This window comes from Coccomyxa subellipsoidea (genome assembly GCF_000258705.1).
Source record: "Coccomyxa subellipsoidea C-169, whole genome shotgun sequence".
NCBI lineage: Eukaryota > Viridiplantae > Chlorophyta > Trebouxiophyceae > Coccomyxaceae > Coccomyxa > Coccomyxa subellipsoidea.
The window spans coordinates 414,033-427,812 of record NW_005178040.1 but is presented as its reverse complement, the minus strand read 5'-3'; the positions used below and the strand labels follow the sequence as shown (position 1 = coordinate 427,812).

At 50.1% G+C, this 13,780-nt stretch overlaps 3 protein-coding genes across 3 annotated transcripts; 2 read left to right on the top strand and 1 right to left on the bottom strand.

Annotated features, from left to right (window-relative positions):
• Nucleotides 1–268: 268 nt before the first annotated feature.
• On the bottom strand, nucleotides 269–2,310 carry COCSUDRAFT_12651 (hypothetical protein; the record flags this gene model as incomplete). The annotated part of the gene is made up of 5 exons (XM_005650196.1): nucleotides 269–459; nucleotides 767–870; nucleotides 1,455–1,566; nucleotides 1,749–1,782; nucleotides 2,089–2,310. The coding sequence occupies 5 exons, from the start codon at nucleotides 2,308–2,310 to the stop codon at nucleotides 269–271; spliced, it is 663 nt and encodes a 220-aa protein (XP_005650253.1).
• Nucleotides 2,311–2,923: 613 nt separating this feature from the next.
• Nucleotides 2,924–6,021, top strand: COCSUDRAFT_64791 (hypothetical protein; the record flags this gene model as incomplete). The annotated part of the gene is made up of 8 exons (XM_005650195.1): nucleotides 2,924–3,174; nucleotides 3,275–3,436; nucleotides 3,593–3,832; nucleotides 4,078–4,234; nucleotides 4,577–4,715; nucleotides 5,056–5,151; nucleotides 5,653–5,731; nucleotides 5,971–6,021. Exons 2-8 carry the CDS (start codon nucleotides 3,302–3,304, stop codon nucleotides 6,019–6,021), a joined length of 897 nt encoding a protein of 298 aa, XP_005650252.1. The 5' UTR covers nucleotides 2,924–3,174; nucleotides 3,275–3,301.
• A 4,462-nt stretch (nucleotides 6,022–10,483) lies between these two features.
• Nucleotides 10,484–13,534, top strand: COCSUDRAFT_52546 (hypothetical protein). Its single transcript, XM_005650194.1, has 8 exons — nucleotides 10,484–10,595; nucleotides 10,700–10,866; nucleotides 11,027–11,260; nucleotides 11,538–11,766; nucleotides 11,972–12,059; nucleotides 12,797–12,822; nucleotides 12,923–13,012; nucleotides 13,316–13,534. Exons 2-5 carry the CDS (start codon nucleotides 10,830–10,832, stop codon nucleotides 12,033–12,035), a joined length of 564 nt encoding a protein of 187 aa, XP_005650251.1. The 5' UTR covers nucleotides 10,484–10,595; nucleotides 10,700–10,829; the 3' UTR covers nucleotides 12,036–12,059; nucleotides 12,797–12,822; nucleotides 12,923–13,012; nucleotides 13,316–13,534.
• The last annotated feature ends 246 nt before the right edge of the window (nucleotides 13,535–13,780 follow it).

Below are 13,780 nucleotides of genomic sequence, written 5' to 3'. Positions count from 1 at the left end.
CATCGGGCCCTTTTGAGGGTACCAAGATGGCCCCATCTGCTGGTATCTCAGAATATTGCAAAGCTTCGAAAGGTAAAAAGTCGGTGGCGTTGAAGCGCTCAAATGGTGCGTATACACTCCTGCATTCCCTCAGCTCTCTAAAAGACAGCGGCCACATATTGAGTTCAATATGTGGCCGCTGCTTTTGGAAAGCCAGCAAGTAGCTCTAATATTCTAAACATGTTGGCACTGCACGGCTGACATGGTCTGGTGGGGTGTAAGGATGAGCTCACCTCTGCCTCTGCTGGGTTCCCAGGAAGGAGGAGGTCAGGCGGACGCTCGGAGCGGCGGCCGTGTGCACGCCGCGGCGCTGGCCGCTGCCGGAAGAGGGAACGCTGCCGATGGTTGCCCCGGAAGCCGCCGCTACAATTCCGCAGTCACCAATCACCACGTCGAACGATGTCTGCCCGCTGCGGCTGCCTGCGCCATCACATGCAGCGGTGAACAAAGACCCCAAAATGTTCTGCCTTTTTCGTTATGTGCATGCTTCCTTCCAGACCCCTGAGCCCCTGATGACAACTTTTGTGCAATTGCTTATAAGACTGGGTTGGTGATCTGCATTTTGGAGTAAATAAAGTAGGCCGAGAACCATATTTACCACACAGGTACAGACAATAAATAAAGAACACCCATCAGGGCCAGTGATAGGATCAAGTGTGTTGTGATATTCCAGCAGAATGGCTCGATGTCTCTGCCAGTCAGAAGTGCATAAGGTAAAGGATCTCACCGCAGGCCTCAGCAGCCTTGACAACCTCGTAGCCTTCCACCACCTGTCCAAACACCACGTGCTTGCCATCCAGCCACGGCGTGGGCACCGTGCACAGGAAGAACCTGACAAGCAATCACCACAACCTATTAAATTATGCATGGCACGCTTTTCCTGCCGGAGGTGAGCCTGCAGACAAGCTGCAGTTTAGGGCTGCCAAAAATATACCCATTGGCCAGATCCAAGCAAGACCCAGTCAACCGTGGGCACGTTCTCCGCCATAACCTGTTACTCTCTTGAATTTATGCAATGTAATGAGATCCTTCTGAGATCCTAAGACGATGCCTGTAAATGACTTGAAGCCCCAAATCCAAACGCCCTTCATGCTCCATGCTACCATCTGCTCCGAGACGGAAGGTTGCATGATGCAGGACCTAGCTGCCTTCCACTTCCATTGCCCTAGCCTGAGTGGGTCAACGTTGGCTGGCCAGCAGCAATAGTGGTACAGACCAGGAGCAACAGGGAGCTCAAGGGCGATTGGGGGGCGCTTATACATTACGCGCACACCATTCGAGAGCTGCAGACTGCAGCCACTCTTGCAGCTTCATCGTCCGGCAACAAGCACACAGGTGCTCCAGCTGGGACAAGGCAAACATATGCCCCTGCAGGGATTTGACTTTGACTTTGATCTTCAAATTAGGTCACGCACTGGGAGCCGTTGGTGTTGGGGCCGGCGTTGGCCATGGAGAGGACGCCTGGGCCGGTGTGGGTCAAGTCGAAATTCTCATCGGGGAACTTGTTGCCATAGATGCTGCGGCCGCCTGCAGAACCCCACCAAGAAGAAATCATGCAAATGTCCTCACACTCCGCCCACAAGAAAATCCAGATTCATGGCTGATGCGCTCAACACAACATGAGGAGGTCGAAAGGGGGGCGTCTGTTAGCAGCTTCAGAGGCAAAACATGCAAGCTTACAGAATGCAGCAGGGTGAGACTTGCCACACCTGTGCCATTGTCCCTGGTGAAGTCACCTCCCTGCTCCCCAGCACTCCAGTCTCAGCGCTTCAGTCTCAACAATATGTGAAGCATGTTTTGTGTGCCTCAGATGTTGGATGCATTGGTAAGTGTTGGATAAATAGGTCATTCCCATGCATTGTGCATCAATGCCATGTCTCTCTTGGAGCCTCTACTTTCTCTTTCCACTCTCTTCAAGATGCGCCTTGAAGGACAATAAAGTCAAGTCACACTAAGGACGGGGGCATGCTTTGATGAGAAGCAAATGCATGCACTCATAAACGGCCCCTTTAGAAAACATTCCCCGGAACAGCAGAAGTGGACGCACACCTGGCACATGAAGTCCGTAATGATACGGTGGAAGCGGCTGCCCTTGAGGCCATTGCCAGGCTCGGCCTTGGACAGCTCCTCAAAGTTCTTGGATGTCTTGGGCACGACATCCTCCTTCAGCTCAACCACAACGCGGCCCAGGGGCGTCGCATTGGTGCGTCCTAGCTGCAGGTCCAGGTAGACCTTGGGGTTGGCCTGCGCGGGGAAACAATGGGTTGGCATTTAGTGCCCTCTTCGAAGTGGACTGCTGATCGTCCAGGAATGCTTGTCGAAACCAGCTGCCCTAGGAATATGGTACGTAATTACCAAGCTCGGTATGCTGGAGTGCAGCAATAGGTTGGCTTGCCATGAAATTTGACGGAAAAAATGGCATATTTGGCATAATATATGCCAACAATAGCAATCAAAGTGAGGACTTCTCACCATCACCACAATGATGCAAGGTATTGGTTACAGATGTATCAGCGATAAAAAAGAATTAAAAGAATTTCTTACCGGGTTGGGGGGCCCAAGGGGCGGCGAGTAGTCCACCTTCTGGGATGCGAGCTTGGCCACATCCTCTGGCTTTGAACCGGCGCCTCCCATCATTACGAATGTCTTTAAAGGATGCTTGAAGGTGTCAGAGTATTGAAGGTATTGATTATTCCAATGGTTGAACTCTCTTCTCTGTCTCACTCTCTCTTTCTCATCACCTTATCCGATGACGTCACCACCTATCGGCGGCTTCTTCTCGAAAGGAAGCTGGATGAACCTAAGAGACCCTATCCCCCCTGAGGGATCTGCGCACTGCGACTTTCATCTTTCTACATTATTCACGTCTCCTATTGTCGTCGCAGGTGCCTAATATCGATTTTATTGTATAATTATTGGGCTTCGTTCGGCTCCTCTCTGCTGGTTCCGGAAACCTAGAAATTAAAAATAAACCTAGTTGTTTGGGTAGAGATCACAGATTCGTGAAGTATTTGTGCGCTCTATCAACATGATCTGGTGCTCCTGAGCAGAAATTCGATAAAAAATTGTGTGGAAGATAGCTTTGCACGGCAGGAAGCTCCAGCGACATCGGTCATCAGGGATCTGCACCCGAAGGTTGTACATCTGCTGATAACAGTGCTTATTTTAAAGTGCATTCCCATCACGATGATTCAGTAACATCACCATTATGCTGAATGAGAAGAAGCTGTTGCAGGTCTCAGGTGTTACCCAGATCGCAGCCATGCTCAGGCTAATGAGCCTGAGCATTACTCTCTTCGCGATCCTAGGCCTCGGCGGAGTAGCCAATGCCTCTCTCTTCAACTTCACAGAAGCATCAGGCTGGCGTCAAGGCTGGGGCCCCACACCATCTGTCCAGGCATATTCACTTCCACCTACTCTCCCTGGTTGTTCCAATGCCCACACCCTCACAACCTTGTCTACGACTGCAAAGCCCCAAATTTAAAAACTATTCTTGGATCTTTCTCAGAGGAGCTGAGGACGCACATCAGGCATTGTTGGGATGATGCTGCAGGCCAGCAGGAACCTGCAGCTGCTGCTCCAAAATCAGAACAGCTCAAATTTGCTGGGGGCCATTCTGCTGAACTCCGTGAGCAACAACCAGAGCTATGCAGTGGCAGAAGCAGTTAGATTTGCACTGCTCCCAGACAGCAGCGGTGGCCCTAAAGATACCTCACGCACCCCTGGCTATGACACTCTGGCGGCCAACATAGGCGCTGCCACTGCCTATGCCATGCACTACGCTGCTCAGCAGGTGGGTCACTAGCGCCGTTGCCAGCTGTGCAATTCTCTCGAGCTCTGCAGAAGAGCTTGCAAGCGCCACCTGCCTTGTGAAGGGCTGCCCCAATTCGCTCACTGCTGTAGCCGTGCATGCAGCAATGCGTCTGTCCCTATCGGTCCTTGGTCTACCTTCATATTTCCCGACTTACAGGTGTAAATATATGTAACTTGATGATGAAAATTCGCAGACACTTTGACATCATCCCTATTATGCAGCAGGAATTTGGGGGCCTGCCAGGGTCCCCCCAGCCTCCCAGCACAGGAGGAACCATCCTGCAGTCGGACCATGATGCCTCAATTTTGGTGAAGCCAAATGCAAGTGACATCTTCTTCGCAGTAGCGGCCGGCGCCGTCGGGGCTGTTTCCAGCAGTTGCGGTGAGATACCCAATGCATCATTGCAATGGTTGAGCTTAAAAGAAATTTGCCCTTACACTGCACCCTCAGAAGCTTGCATTGGAGGTGTGCTCAATGGTTGAACTCTGCTAATTTTTCCAATGAGATGTAGGCATTTTGATGTCATTTGTGACCTGTTGCCAAGTGATTAGACAGCCAGATGGATGCACCAGGAAGGACTATGTACCATGAAGGCCCTTTGTATGTATATTGAGGCAAACTGGGTAAGTAATTGGATACAAACGCTAATTAGGGGTAGGAGCAAGTTTCAAGCAAGGTGGTGGGTTTTTGACGGGTGTGCTGAGATGTTTGGTGTATGTTCAGATGGGAATTGGAGGTGCCACACAAGCGACTGCAACACACCCCTGGCAGTCATGAACAAGCGGGTGTACATCTGCTGCGGGGTTGTTGCACCGTTAATGAGGGGCGTTGACAGGCGCGCATCTGTTATTCCCCTGGTATCGTGCAACCTCTCCCTGGTCTTGGTCCAGGTTTCCTCAATAGCTGCTGCACTTACCTCAGAAGCACTCGGAACTCTTGCTCAACAGGCATCCACATACCCTGTTGCATGGCTGTCTCTGTGCTCTGCAGAGCAAAAAGGCAGCTGCAGATGATTGAACGTTCTTTGCATGTTTCACTGTTGGTATTGCATGGTCAGAGCTGCGTCCAATTGGGAATGACTGGCTTCCTATTTAGAGGACTACCTCCATGCCAGCTTTCTTGGAATGAGTTTCCAGGAATGATGGATGACTTGATAACTCGGATTCATGTGTAAAGTTTAAAAAGATATGGATTCCGCGCAGGCAGCTGGCGCTCCTTGGGGAGTCAACCCTTCTGGGAGATGCGTTGTCACCTGCCGCAATGGCAGAAGACCTGTACAACCTCGCCTTCCTTGAAAGGTGACATCTCTTCATGTTTTGGCAAGTTCTGGTTGCATGCAATCGTTAATGCATTGCTAATTTCTCACATTGGGCTCATTGCCTCAGATGTATACACATGCATATGCTGGTCTCATCACCTTCAGTTCTCAAATAATGGCGGATACAGTACCTGCACATTGACAGCAGTGCACATCTACATGTGCAGACCGCTGATTTTATGAAGGGTCCCGGGTTAGCAAACAGCAAATTCAACAGGTAACGCTCGCAGCGGCCATGTGGCCAATCAACGCAATTGAGTCTCCATCTTTTTATGTTGCAATTTAAACTACTACAATACAGAAGGCTTCCTGCTTGCTTCCGGCGAGAAGCTTTGCGTTCAATAGTATATTGACCATGGGTTCCCGGGGGATTGTTGTAGAGATGATCCATGGGCCAAGTGACCACAAAAGCAAATCGACTGAACTTGATTGGCCATCAATTATTGTTATTAAAGCTAAGCCAGGCCGTGTGTGTATGCAGGTGCCTCTGGTTCCCCTATGACGCCCGCATCAAACAGGCCCCTGCAAACTGCAACGCCAACAGCTCTGCCAATTACATGGTGGGAACGAAATGAAATCCTTCCTGCATAGAATATTCTTCAAGCATTGTGTAGCAGGACTTCCTGAAAGATCTCATCAGGCATCAGGCATCAGGCATTAGAGGCTAGCTTACTGTTACAGATCGGCCAAGTTGACTGGTTTTTATCCCAAAAAGATCATCTGATGACCGATCTGTACTAATCTGATGTACGGTAGATAGTCATTGATTTGTGACAATTACTCTTGAGGTGGTGTGCAGGGGAAGGTTGTGCGGATAGACATTAACTCGCACACCCCTGGAGCAAATTAGGTGGCCACAGCCGCCGACTGCTGCGCTGCATGCGTCGCCGATCCCCAGGTACTTTACTTGAACCGTCATATTCTAATAGTATGACAAATCTCTCACGTCAGACACGTCAGTTGCGATATTAGAATGCAGAGAGTACTGGGTGCAGCCAAATACTTGTATATTGTGGCATGCCACAACAGGCCCAAGCCAATACTGTGTTTGGACAGGGTCTAACCAGCATTGTATTGACACACATGTTATGGCAGGCTTCTGCTTCAGCCAGAACGCCATCTATTTGATTGGTGCAATGTGCATGCGTCATAGGAAAGGTATGCCCAGTGCCTGCGGCCCACAGAAAATACCGAGTCTCGGCCGCTGCAGCAATGTCTGGCGAAGCATCCGAGGACAGCGGAGCAATTCTTGAGTCCTGCCTCAGGCCACATGGCTCAAAGAGAGCGGATCTGACCCTAATATTTGAACCTGCAGCATATCTGCAGATGCACCAAGCCCTCGGAAGGTACCTTGTGCAACAATAGTTCTAAAGAAAGGATTTGTCTGTGCATGGCAGTGCAACATCTGGGTCTTCTGTGGAAGCTCCTATGGCTGCGCCGGCTGTGACTATGAAAACATCAACTATGATTCTACACTGGGGATTGACCCATCCAAGCGCTTTGGCCCCTACAGCCCGGGGTGCTCCCTGCCGACTGGCAACATCGGAAGCAACTTCCCCATGTGAGTTACTGCCTTTTTCCCTGGGCAAAGAGCTCTCCTGCTTTGCTGTGTCTGCCCAATTCCTGTCTATGATTGCCCAAAGTCTGACTGCCACCGAGAGCACAGCCTGCTTTTGCATTCCTGCCTTTCCTACCAGGTAACCTGCAGCACGGATTTTAATGCTTGCAAGGTCGGGCTGGTGCCTTGTGGTCCAGTGAATTGCAAAATGCCTGTTTTCTTGCGAGGCTTCAGGCAGAGCATCAGCCTGTTGTCCATCCGGTCAAACGTGGCGGACGGCTGAAATCGTTGATTTCAAAGCGGACATATGCTGATGAAGGGCATGCAGAGGACCAATGACATCTTTTCCTACAACACAATTTTGAAATATAGAGGGACTGCTTCTTGCAGCAGCTGCAGTTGTGACAGCTGCATGATTACTAATTGAAAATGAATACTTAGTAAGTGCTACAGTAGTGAGATGGAGGTTGAGTGCAGGGGCACATGCACACTCAAGTATGCATCCTTCCAGGACAAGCCGCCAGCGTATGACAACCCAGCGGCAAATGATTTCCTTTCTGGGCACTTGGTGCCGCACCTTCCCCGGTGCGCCAATTGAACTAGCGCAACCGCATTCTTGGTTTCAAATTTTGGGATCACATCGATTTTATCAATTCTAATTATTGTTGTGAAGCTTTAGTTAAGAGTATGCTGTTGACATTGGCTGACCACCTCAGGAATTGCTGCATCAGCACAATGCATCATTTCTGGTGTGACGGTGTTCTGCGCAAGTTTTGCCTTCCTCTGTGCGTTATGAGACAGAAAGCTCGAGAGAGAGAGAGCAATGGTGAGAGGGATCTGCTGACAAACTTGGCGCTGTTTTTTTCCCCGAACACAAACCTGATATGGAAATTTCATCGGGGTGTCAATAATTTCTGCCGGTGCAGTGTCATTATTTAAAAGTGAGCAGCTGTGCAGTCTCTGTCAATTGAAGACATGCAAGAAGTTTCTGTTGCCGGACAGGCAGTGCATTGAATCACATTGTCTGGAGTGCCTTTGCTGATTTGTTCGCTGCCTTGGATTTTAATTTTGCGCTTGAAGTGCGCACTTGAAGTGTCTCCTACTGACCTGAAAATATCATGGTTTTGAGTATTGTAAGGGCCAAGTGCCACCCTTTTTTTTGCTGCTTTTGAAACAACCCCAATCAGTGCCGTATCTGTGCTGAGTTGCTTGCTTGCTTCTGATTGTGCACATGGCTTCAGCATGCAGTTGCGATTTTTCAATGCAGCTGCCCATACTGCCGCTGTAACAATGCCCAAGCACCCCACATTTTACGGTGCAAGTGAGAGTAGGTAGCATGCATGCCTTGCTGAGCCTGGAAAACGAGTCCCAGATAGTGAAATTGCGCCACCCACTCAAGAGGCTGCCCACTGCACACCCATTGGAAAGGGCCAGGCCACACCTGGGAGAACACTAGAACTTTTGTCTTCTCAACACTGATGAGCATGCCAGTTGCCGCAAAAATTTGCAGAGTACCTTCAATAAGCACTTGCAATTTGCAAGTTGCAAAGCCAAAGACATTCAATTGGAATGGGAACTACAGAAAGTGACTAACCGCCATGTCATCAATGTCAGCTTGAAAATGAGATGCACAGCTGAGTAGTGTTTCACTACTAGTGAACTCATTTCACCCTGACAGACTTTACGGTGCGTGAACACAAATCAGAGCAACATCGGGAAGCGGCAGCAGAAGTATAACATGTAGCTCAAGCTTCTAACGCAATGCATGCTCTGCTGGCCACTAGTGCGGTGACACTGCTTCTGTGCACATCTTTTGTGCACTGCGCTTCTATGACCTCTGCAGAAGTTCTTCCACTTCCAAATCCAGGAAATGCTTTCACTTTTGACGATTCTCTCCAGGTGGGCCGTGGACGACGTCTGATGTACAGATGCTGAGATTCAAATTCAGTCTTCATTTGCCAGAAGAAGTACTGCTGTAGAGTTGCAGTACCATGCTGCTCATATAAACATCAAAGTGATAGCTAGGACAGTGATGAGGCAAAGAAATTGGAAGACAACAATACGAGGCGCAGGGTCTGGCGGACAAGTTGAAGGAAGCTTTGTTGGAGCTGCAACACAAGAAATTGAAGCAGGTACGTCAGTCCTCGTCACAATGTTATTAAGAAATCTGATAGCGAGTTCATCAGACAGACTGTACAGGAGCAGCAGGTGAAGTGCAGTATTCCCATCAGGGCACTCAATATGTGAAGGTGGCATAGGTGGTATCAATATGCAATAAATCTTTTCCAATCGTTTCTGTAGACTCTGTTGGACCCATATGTCCATTTTCCTGTGCTCAAGCTTTGACACAAATTGTTCACGGCGTGGTCTGCTTGCAAACAAATATTAAGTCAGGACAGTGAAGGAAAACTTGCTCTTGTGCTCAGGTGACCACAACACCTTCACCAGAATGGACAACCCCAGCAGCTGCGCTTGAGACATCCACCCCTGCACCCTCAACCCCGCCGCCAACCACCCCTACAACCCTAAGCACAACCGCGCTACCCCTGCCTACATCCACTCCAGCTCCCTCGACCAATCCCCCAACCACCCCACCAACGCCGACATCGTCAGCCGCTGCTGCCACAACAAGTGCAACCCAGCCGCAGACAAGCGCCGCACTTGTCACAACGCTAACACCCGTCCCGACATCCTCTGGAACCTGCATCCCCAGTGGCGGCTCCTGTGCTTCAAACTCAAGTACTAATGGCCAGGTTTGCTGCAGCGGAAACTGCCGGCCGGGCACTGCGAATGGCACTATTCTGCCGCGGTGTGCTTAAGATCGACCATGGTCTGCGGGCCTGATGAGGTTGTAATCGGGATGGCCAGCCCATGCATGACAACTAGCTTGCTTTGTGATTGGCTTGTCACATCTAGGGTGCCTTGCGCAATGTGATACCTTGTGTATTGTGCGGGAGACTCTTTGTGAAAATGATTGCCATGGTGGCCAAGGAACTTCCGGGGTCTTGTATATCTTGTATATCAGCTGCAACCGCGCGCAACCCCTTTTTGCTCATTTGCATCTTTAAGTAAAAGGATGCCGCTACACCGGTTTCACACCCACAGACATGCGTAGCAAAGCTTTCAGACGTCATTTCACACCCTTGACACACCCAGTTTGTCATCACCTCCCAGCCACCGTGTCCAACGTGTCAGAAATTACACGTCGGACACGCACACCCAGTTCGTCATCACCTCCCAGCCAGCGTGTCCATCGTGTCAGCAACTACACGTCCGACACGCGTGTCACCCACGTGTCCACCCCCTCTCATCCGCTTTCCACCCACTGCTTGTGAGCATAGATGTGCTACATAGACCATCATGTCATAGACTCCCGGCGCATGCGCTGTAGAAGCCAAGATACAAGCTCTTTCACGTTTGGTTCAACAGCTTTTCAGTCCAGTGACGGGACTCCAGTCAGAGAATATATCAGAGCTGCGCAGGCCACAGCATGCATGCCATGCATGCATATGGCATCATCTTGCATGAAGTTCGCACACTGTGCAGTTTTGAAGCTCCTGTCGTCGACGTCAACATCACGGAAAGAAACGAGAGCAAAGCATCTTTTCCGTCTGAGGTTCTCGTGATTACCAAGTCCCAGTAGACTAGAATCTGAATGGCAGCTTCGGCTGCAGCCGGGGACTTCCGAGGTGACTTCTGGTGACGTAAAGGAGATGATTTTACCCAAGCAGAAGTGCGGATGGAAAAGAATTGCAATTCATTTTGTTGCCTCAAACCACACCGTGAGTTGATAGTTGTGCTATCTTCCAGAAACGCGCTGCAGGCTGTCTTTCGACGAGGTCGTGCACCGGCTATCCCACACGCAGGTGTGCACGACCCACAGCTCCAAACTACCAGCAGTAGAGCTTTCTCGCCCACAAATGCAATAATTAAATGCTTAAGAGCTGATATCTTGACATTGAGAAGGCAGGTCTGCAGATTATGGTAAAGATATCGCGCAATCCGATGTTGATGCCCGTCACCTTGACGATGCTCTGGTGCCTTATGGGAGGATCTCGGGCTTCCCTCTTTGAATTCAATCAAGCTATGGGAAACGATGGATGGTCAAACAGCTGGGGAACGGTACCATCTGCACAGGCAAGGTCCCCCTGCAATGAGCCCATTGGGCATCCAATGCCTGACGTCAATGCCACCCTTGCCTGTTCTGCCAAAGCCGTCCTCAAAACTAAGACAATAGCAGTGGTACGAGGCAATGTTTTAGCAAAAAAAATGGAAACCGCATTGTGTCGTGCTGCAGGCCAGTCGGAACGTGCAGCAGCTGCTGCAGAACCAGAATCGCACAGACGTGCTGGGCAAAATCCTGCTCGACTCGATCAGCCGCAACCAGAGCGACGCAGTCGCCGAAGCCGTCCGTTTCGCGCTGCTCCCCAACACGACTGCTCTGGACCAATCTCGCACACCAGCCTACAAGAAACTGGCAGCCAGCATTGGCGCTGCCACTGCCCACGCCATGCAGTATGCCCGGCAAGAGGTCAGCCCTCAAACTTTGTGACAACTGTCAGGAGCTGTTGCCTGTTAGGGGGCGCGAGTATTGTTGCACTTCAGCATGCCAGCAGTTTTGCCAACCTGTAAGAAGAATAGCACTTTGCTGCATGGTAAAGTTTCCTGGTCGAGTCTCTGCACTCGAGTGCAAGTATGTAAGGCTCTTACGTTGTGCATGCGCCTGACTGTTCAAGTTCTGTAAGCTTTACAAGCTTTTGGATAGCAACAGATCAACCTTTAAGGTTCACAAATTCGGGTATCAACAGATCGACCTGTGGAGTTGCCACAGCAACAGATGCTGAGAAGTGAGGAAGCGTCGCAACGGCGCTTTTCTTGTGCGGCAGGAAATAAATGTCACGATCACAGCGCCTCCAAACCCAAGTGGCACCATCCTTCAATCAGATCACGACCCTGCAGCGACTGTGAAGCCCCTTGCAAAAGACATCTTCTATCCTGTAGCGATTGGCGCCCTCGAGGCCGTGTCATACAAATGCGGTAAGCACTTTTATACTTATCGATATCATTAATGTTGTTACCCGATTTGAATGGTTCTGTTAAAAGGCAAGTACCTCCCGCAGACAAGCTGCAGCTTCAGACTGCCACAATCCTACCCCTTGTTCGACTTGTGTAAGGGATGACCTTGATTTCATGAGCATCAAGCCTTGGCGGATCGCGTCTTAGATCAGTTTTCTTATGACAGGCATTTTCTGCTAAAAGGCAAGCTACGTCCTGCAGACAGGCCGGGACAAGCTGCAGACAATTAAAGGCTGCCACAAGCCTTCCCCTTGGCGGACTTGCCAGATCCAAGCAAGGCCCAATCAACCATGGGCACGATGCCCAGTACTCATACCGCGCACGCCCCGCCAGCCGGGGATTGGTTTCAGCTGGGCTAATTCCGCGTGTATTGGCAGATGGCTACTGGAGGTGCCATGCGCTGGACTGCAACAGACCTCTTGATGTTCTGAACAAGAGGGCGGGCGCCTGCTGCGGGGTTGTTGCGCCATTGGTGAGGGGTATTAACAGGCGCGCATCTTTCCCCTTCCACCGGACGCCAGTCAGAGTGCACTGCCACGTGGCTGACTGTCCCTTAGAACCACGGAAATGCTTTTACAGTACCTTTGCTTAGGGTTTATGGAATTTGGGTTTGGGGTTTAGGGAGGGGTCTATACAGGAAGAATATTTCACACGGAAATGGTTGATGGAGGGTCTAAAAACTAATGTAAAATTTGTTATGAGAAACTTTCTGTGCCCTCAGGACTGTCGTTAACTCCAACAGCATGTGCTTGAAATGTGCAGTGGCAGTTTCAATTCGTTCTTGCATCATGATGACTTGCCCGGATCAGGACACTGTCTAGCAACAGCCCTGCCAGCAATCTGCATCATAAGCATTTGCATTTGGGACTTAGTTGTCTGCCTGAGTGTGGGTGAGTCCTGGGCCATCAATGCCAGGGTGATTAAGACTGGCCCTGGCTGGCAAGGGACAGTGTAAATACTGAGCACCGTGCCTATGGTCGATTGGGCCTTGATTGGATCTGGCGGGTCCATCAAGAGGTAGGATTGTGGCAGCCTTCAACTGCAGCTTGCCTGCAGGACACACCTTGCCTTCTGGCAGGAAAATGATAATGATAACTCAGGCTTTGCGATGCTGCAGGCAGCTGGGCGATGACTCGTACCTTCTCGGCAATGCACTGGCGCCAGAGAAGATTGCAGGAGACCAGTACAACCTTGGCTTCCTTGAAAGGTGAAGTTGCCAGATTTTCAGTAATGAGCACCGACTTACTCTCTTTGTATCTGTCTGATTCTTCTTCAAAGAGCGTGCATGCCTTTCTCTAAATGTGGATTTATAGTGACAAAAGCTGTCATGCTGCATGTCATCTGCTGCCACACTTTCCAGCATGGATGACAGAATGCCTACTTCCATGCACATGCTTAGGAAGGCAGCATAGCATCTGCAGCACAGCAGAAAGCCTCATGGCACTTTGTCTTTTGCGCTGACTAAAGATCCACTTGATAGCAGATTGAAGGCAGTCAGTGCTTTGCGTAGGTGCCTCTGGGCTCCATATGATTTCGCCTTGGAGCCTCGAACCTGCAGTGTCAACGCAAAGTAACAGCATAGCGGCAGAGAATTATATATGGCATCCGGGAAAAGCTTTGTCCTGTGTGCCAATCAAACTCTTGAAGCAAGCTTTTTGCACCAAAGAACTCAGGTTTGCCTTTGCCGCAAGGCTCGAGGTGTGTGCTTGTAAACCAGTGGCTCTAATATATTTGGCATGCAAGATAAACACTTGAACAAAGTGGTAGCGAGGGAGATAAATACAGTGCTCTGCTGTCAGAGTGCGTGCTGCTCATGTACATGCTGCTGCAGTATCCATACCCACTTGACATGCAAAATTCACAAAAGACTGCATGGAGCAGACATGCTTTCACGTGGACCCCTGTGGAGATTACGCAAGAGCTAACTGTACCGGAGATCTGAGATCTCGGATGAATAGTGAGCGAGAATGTCAAG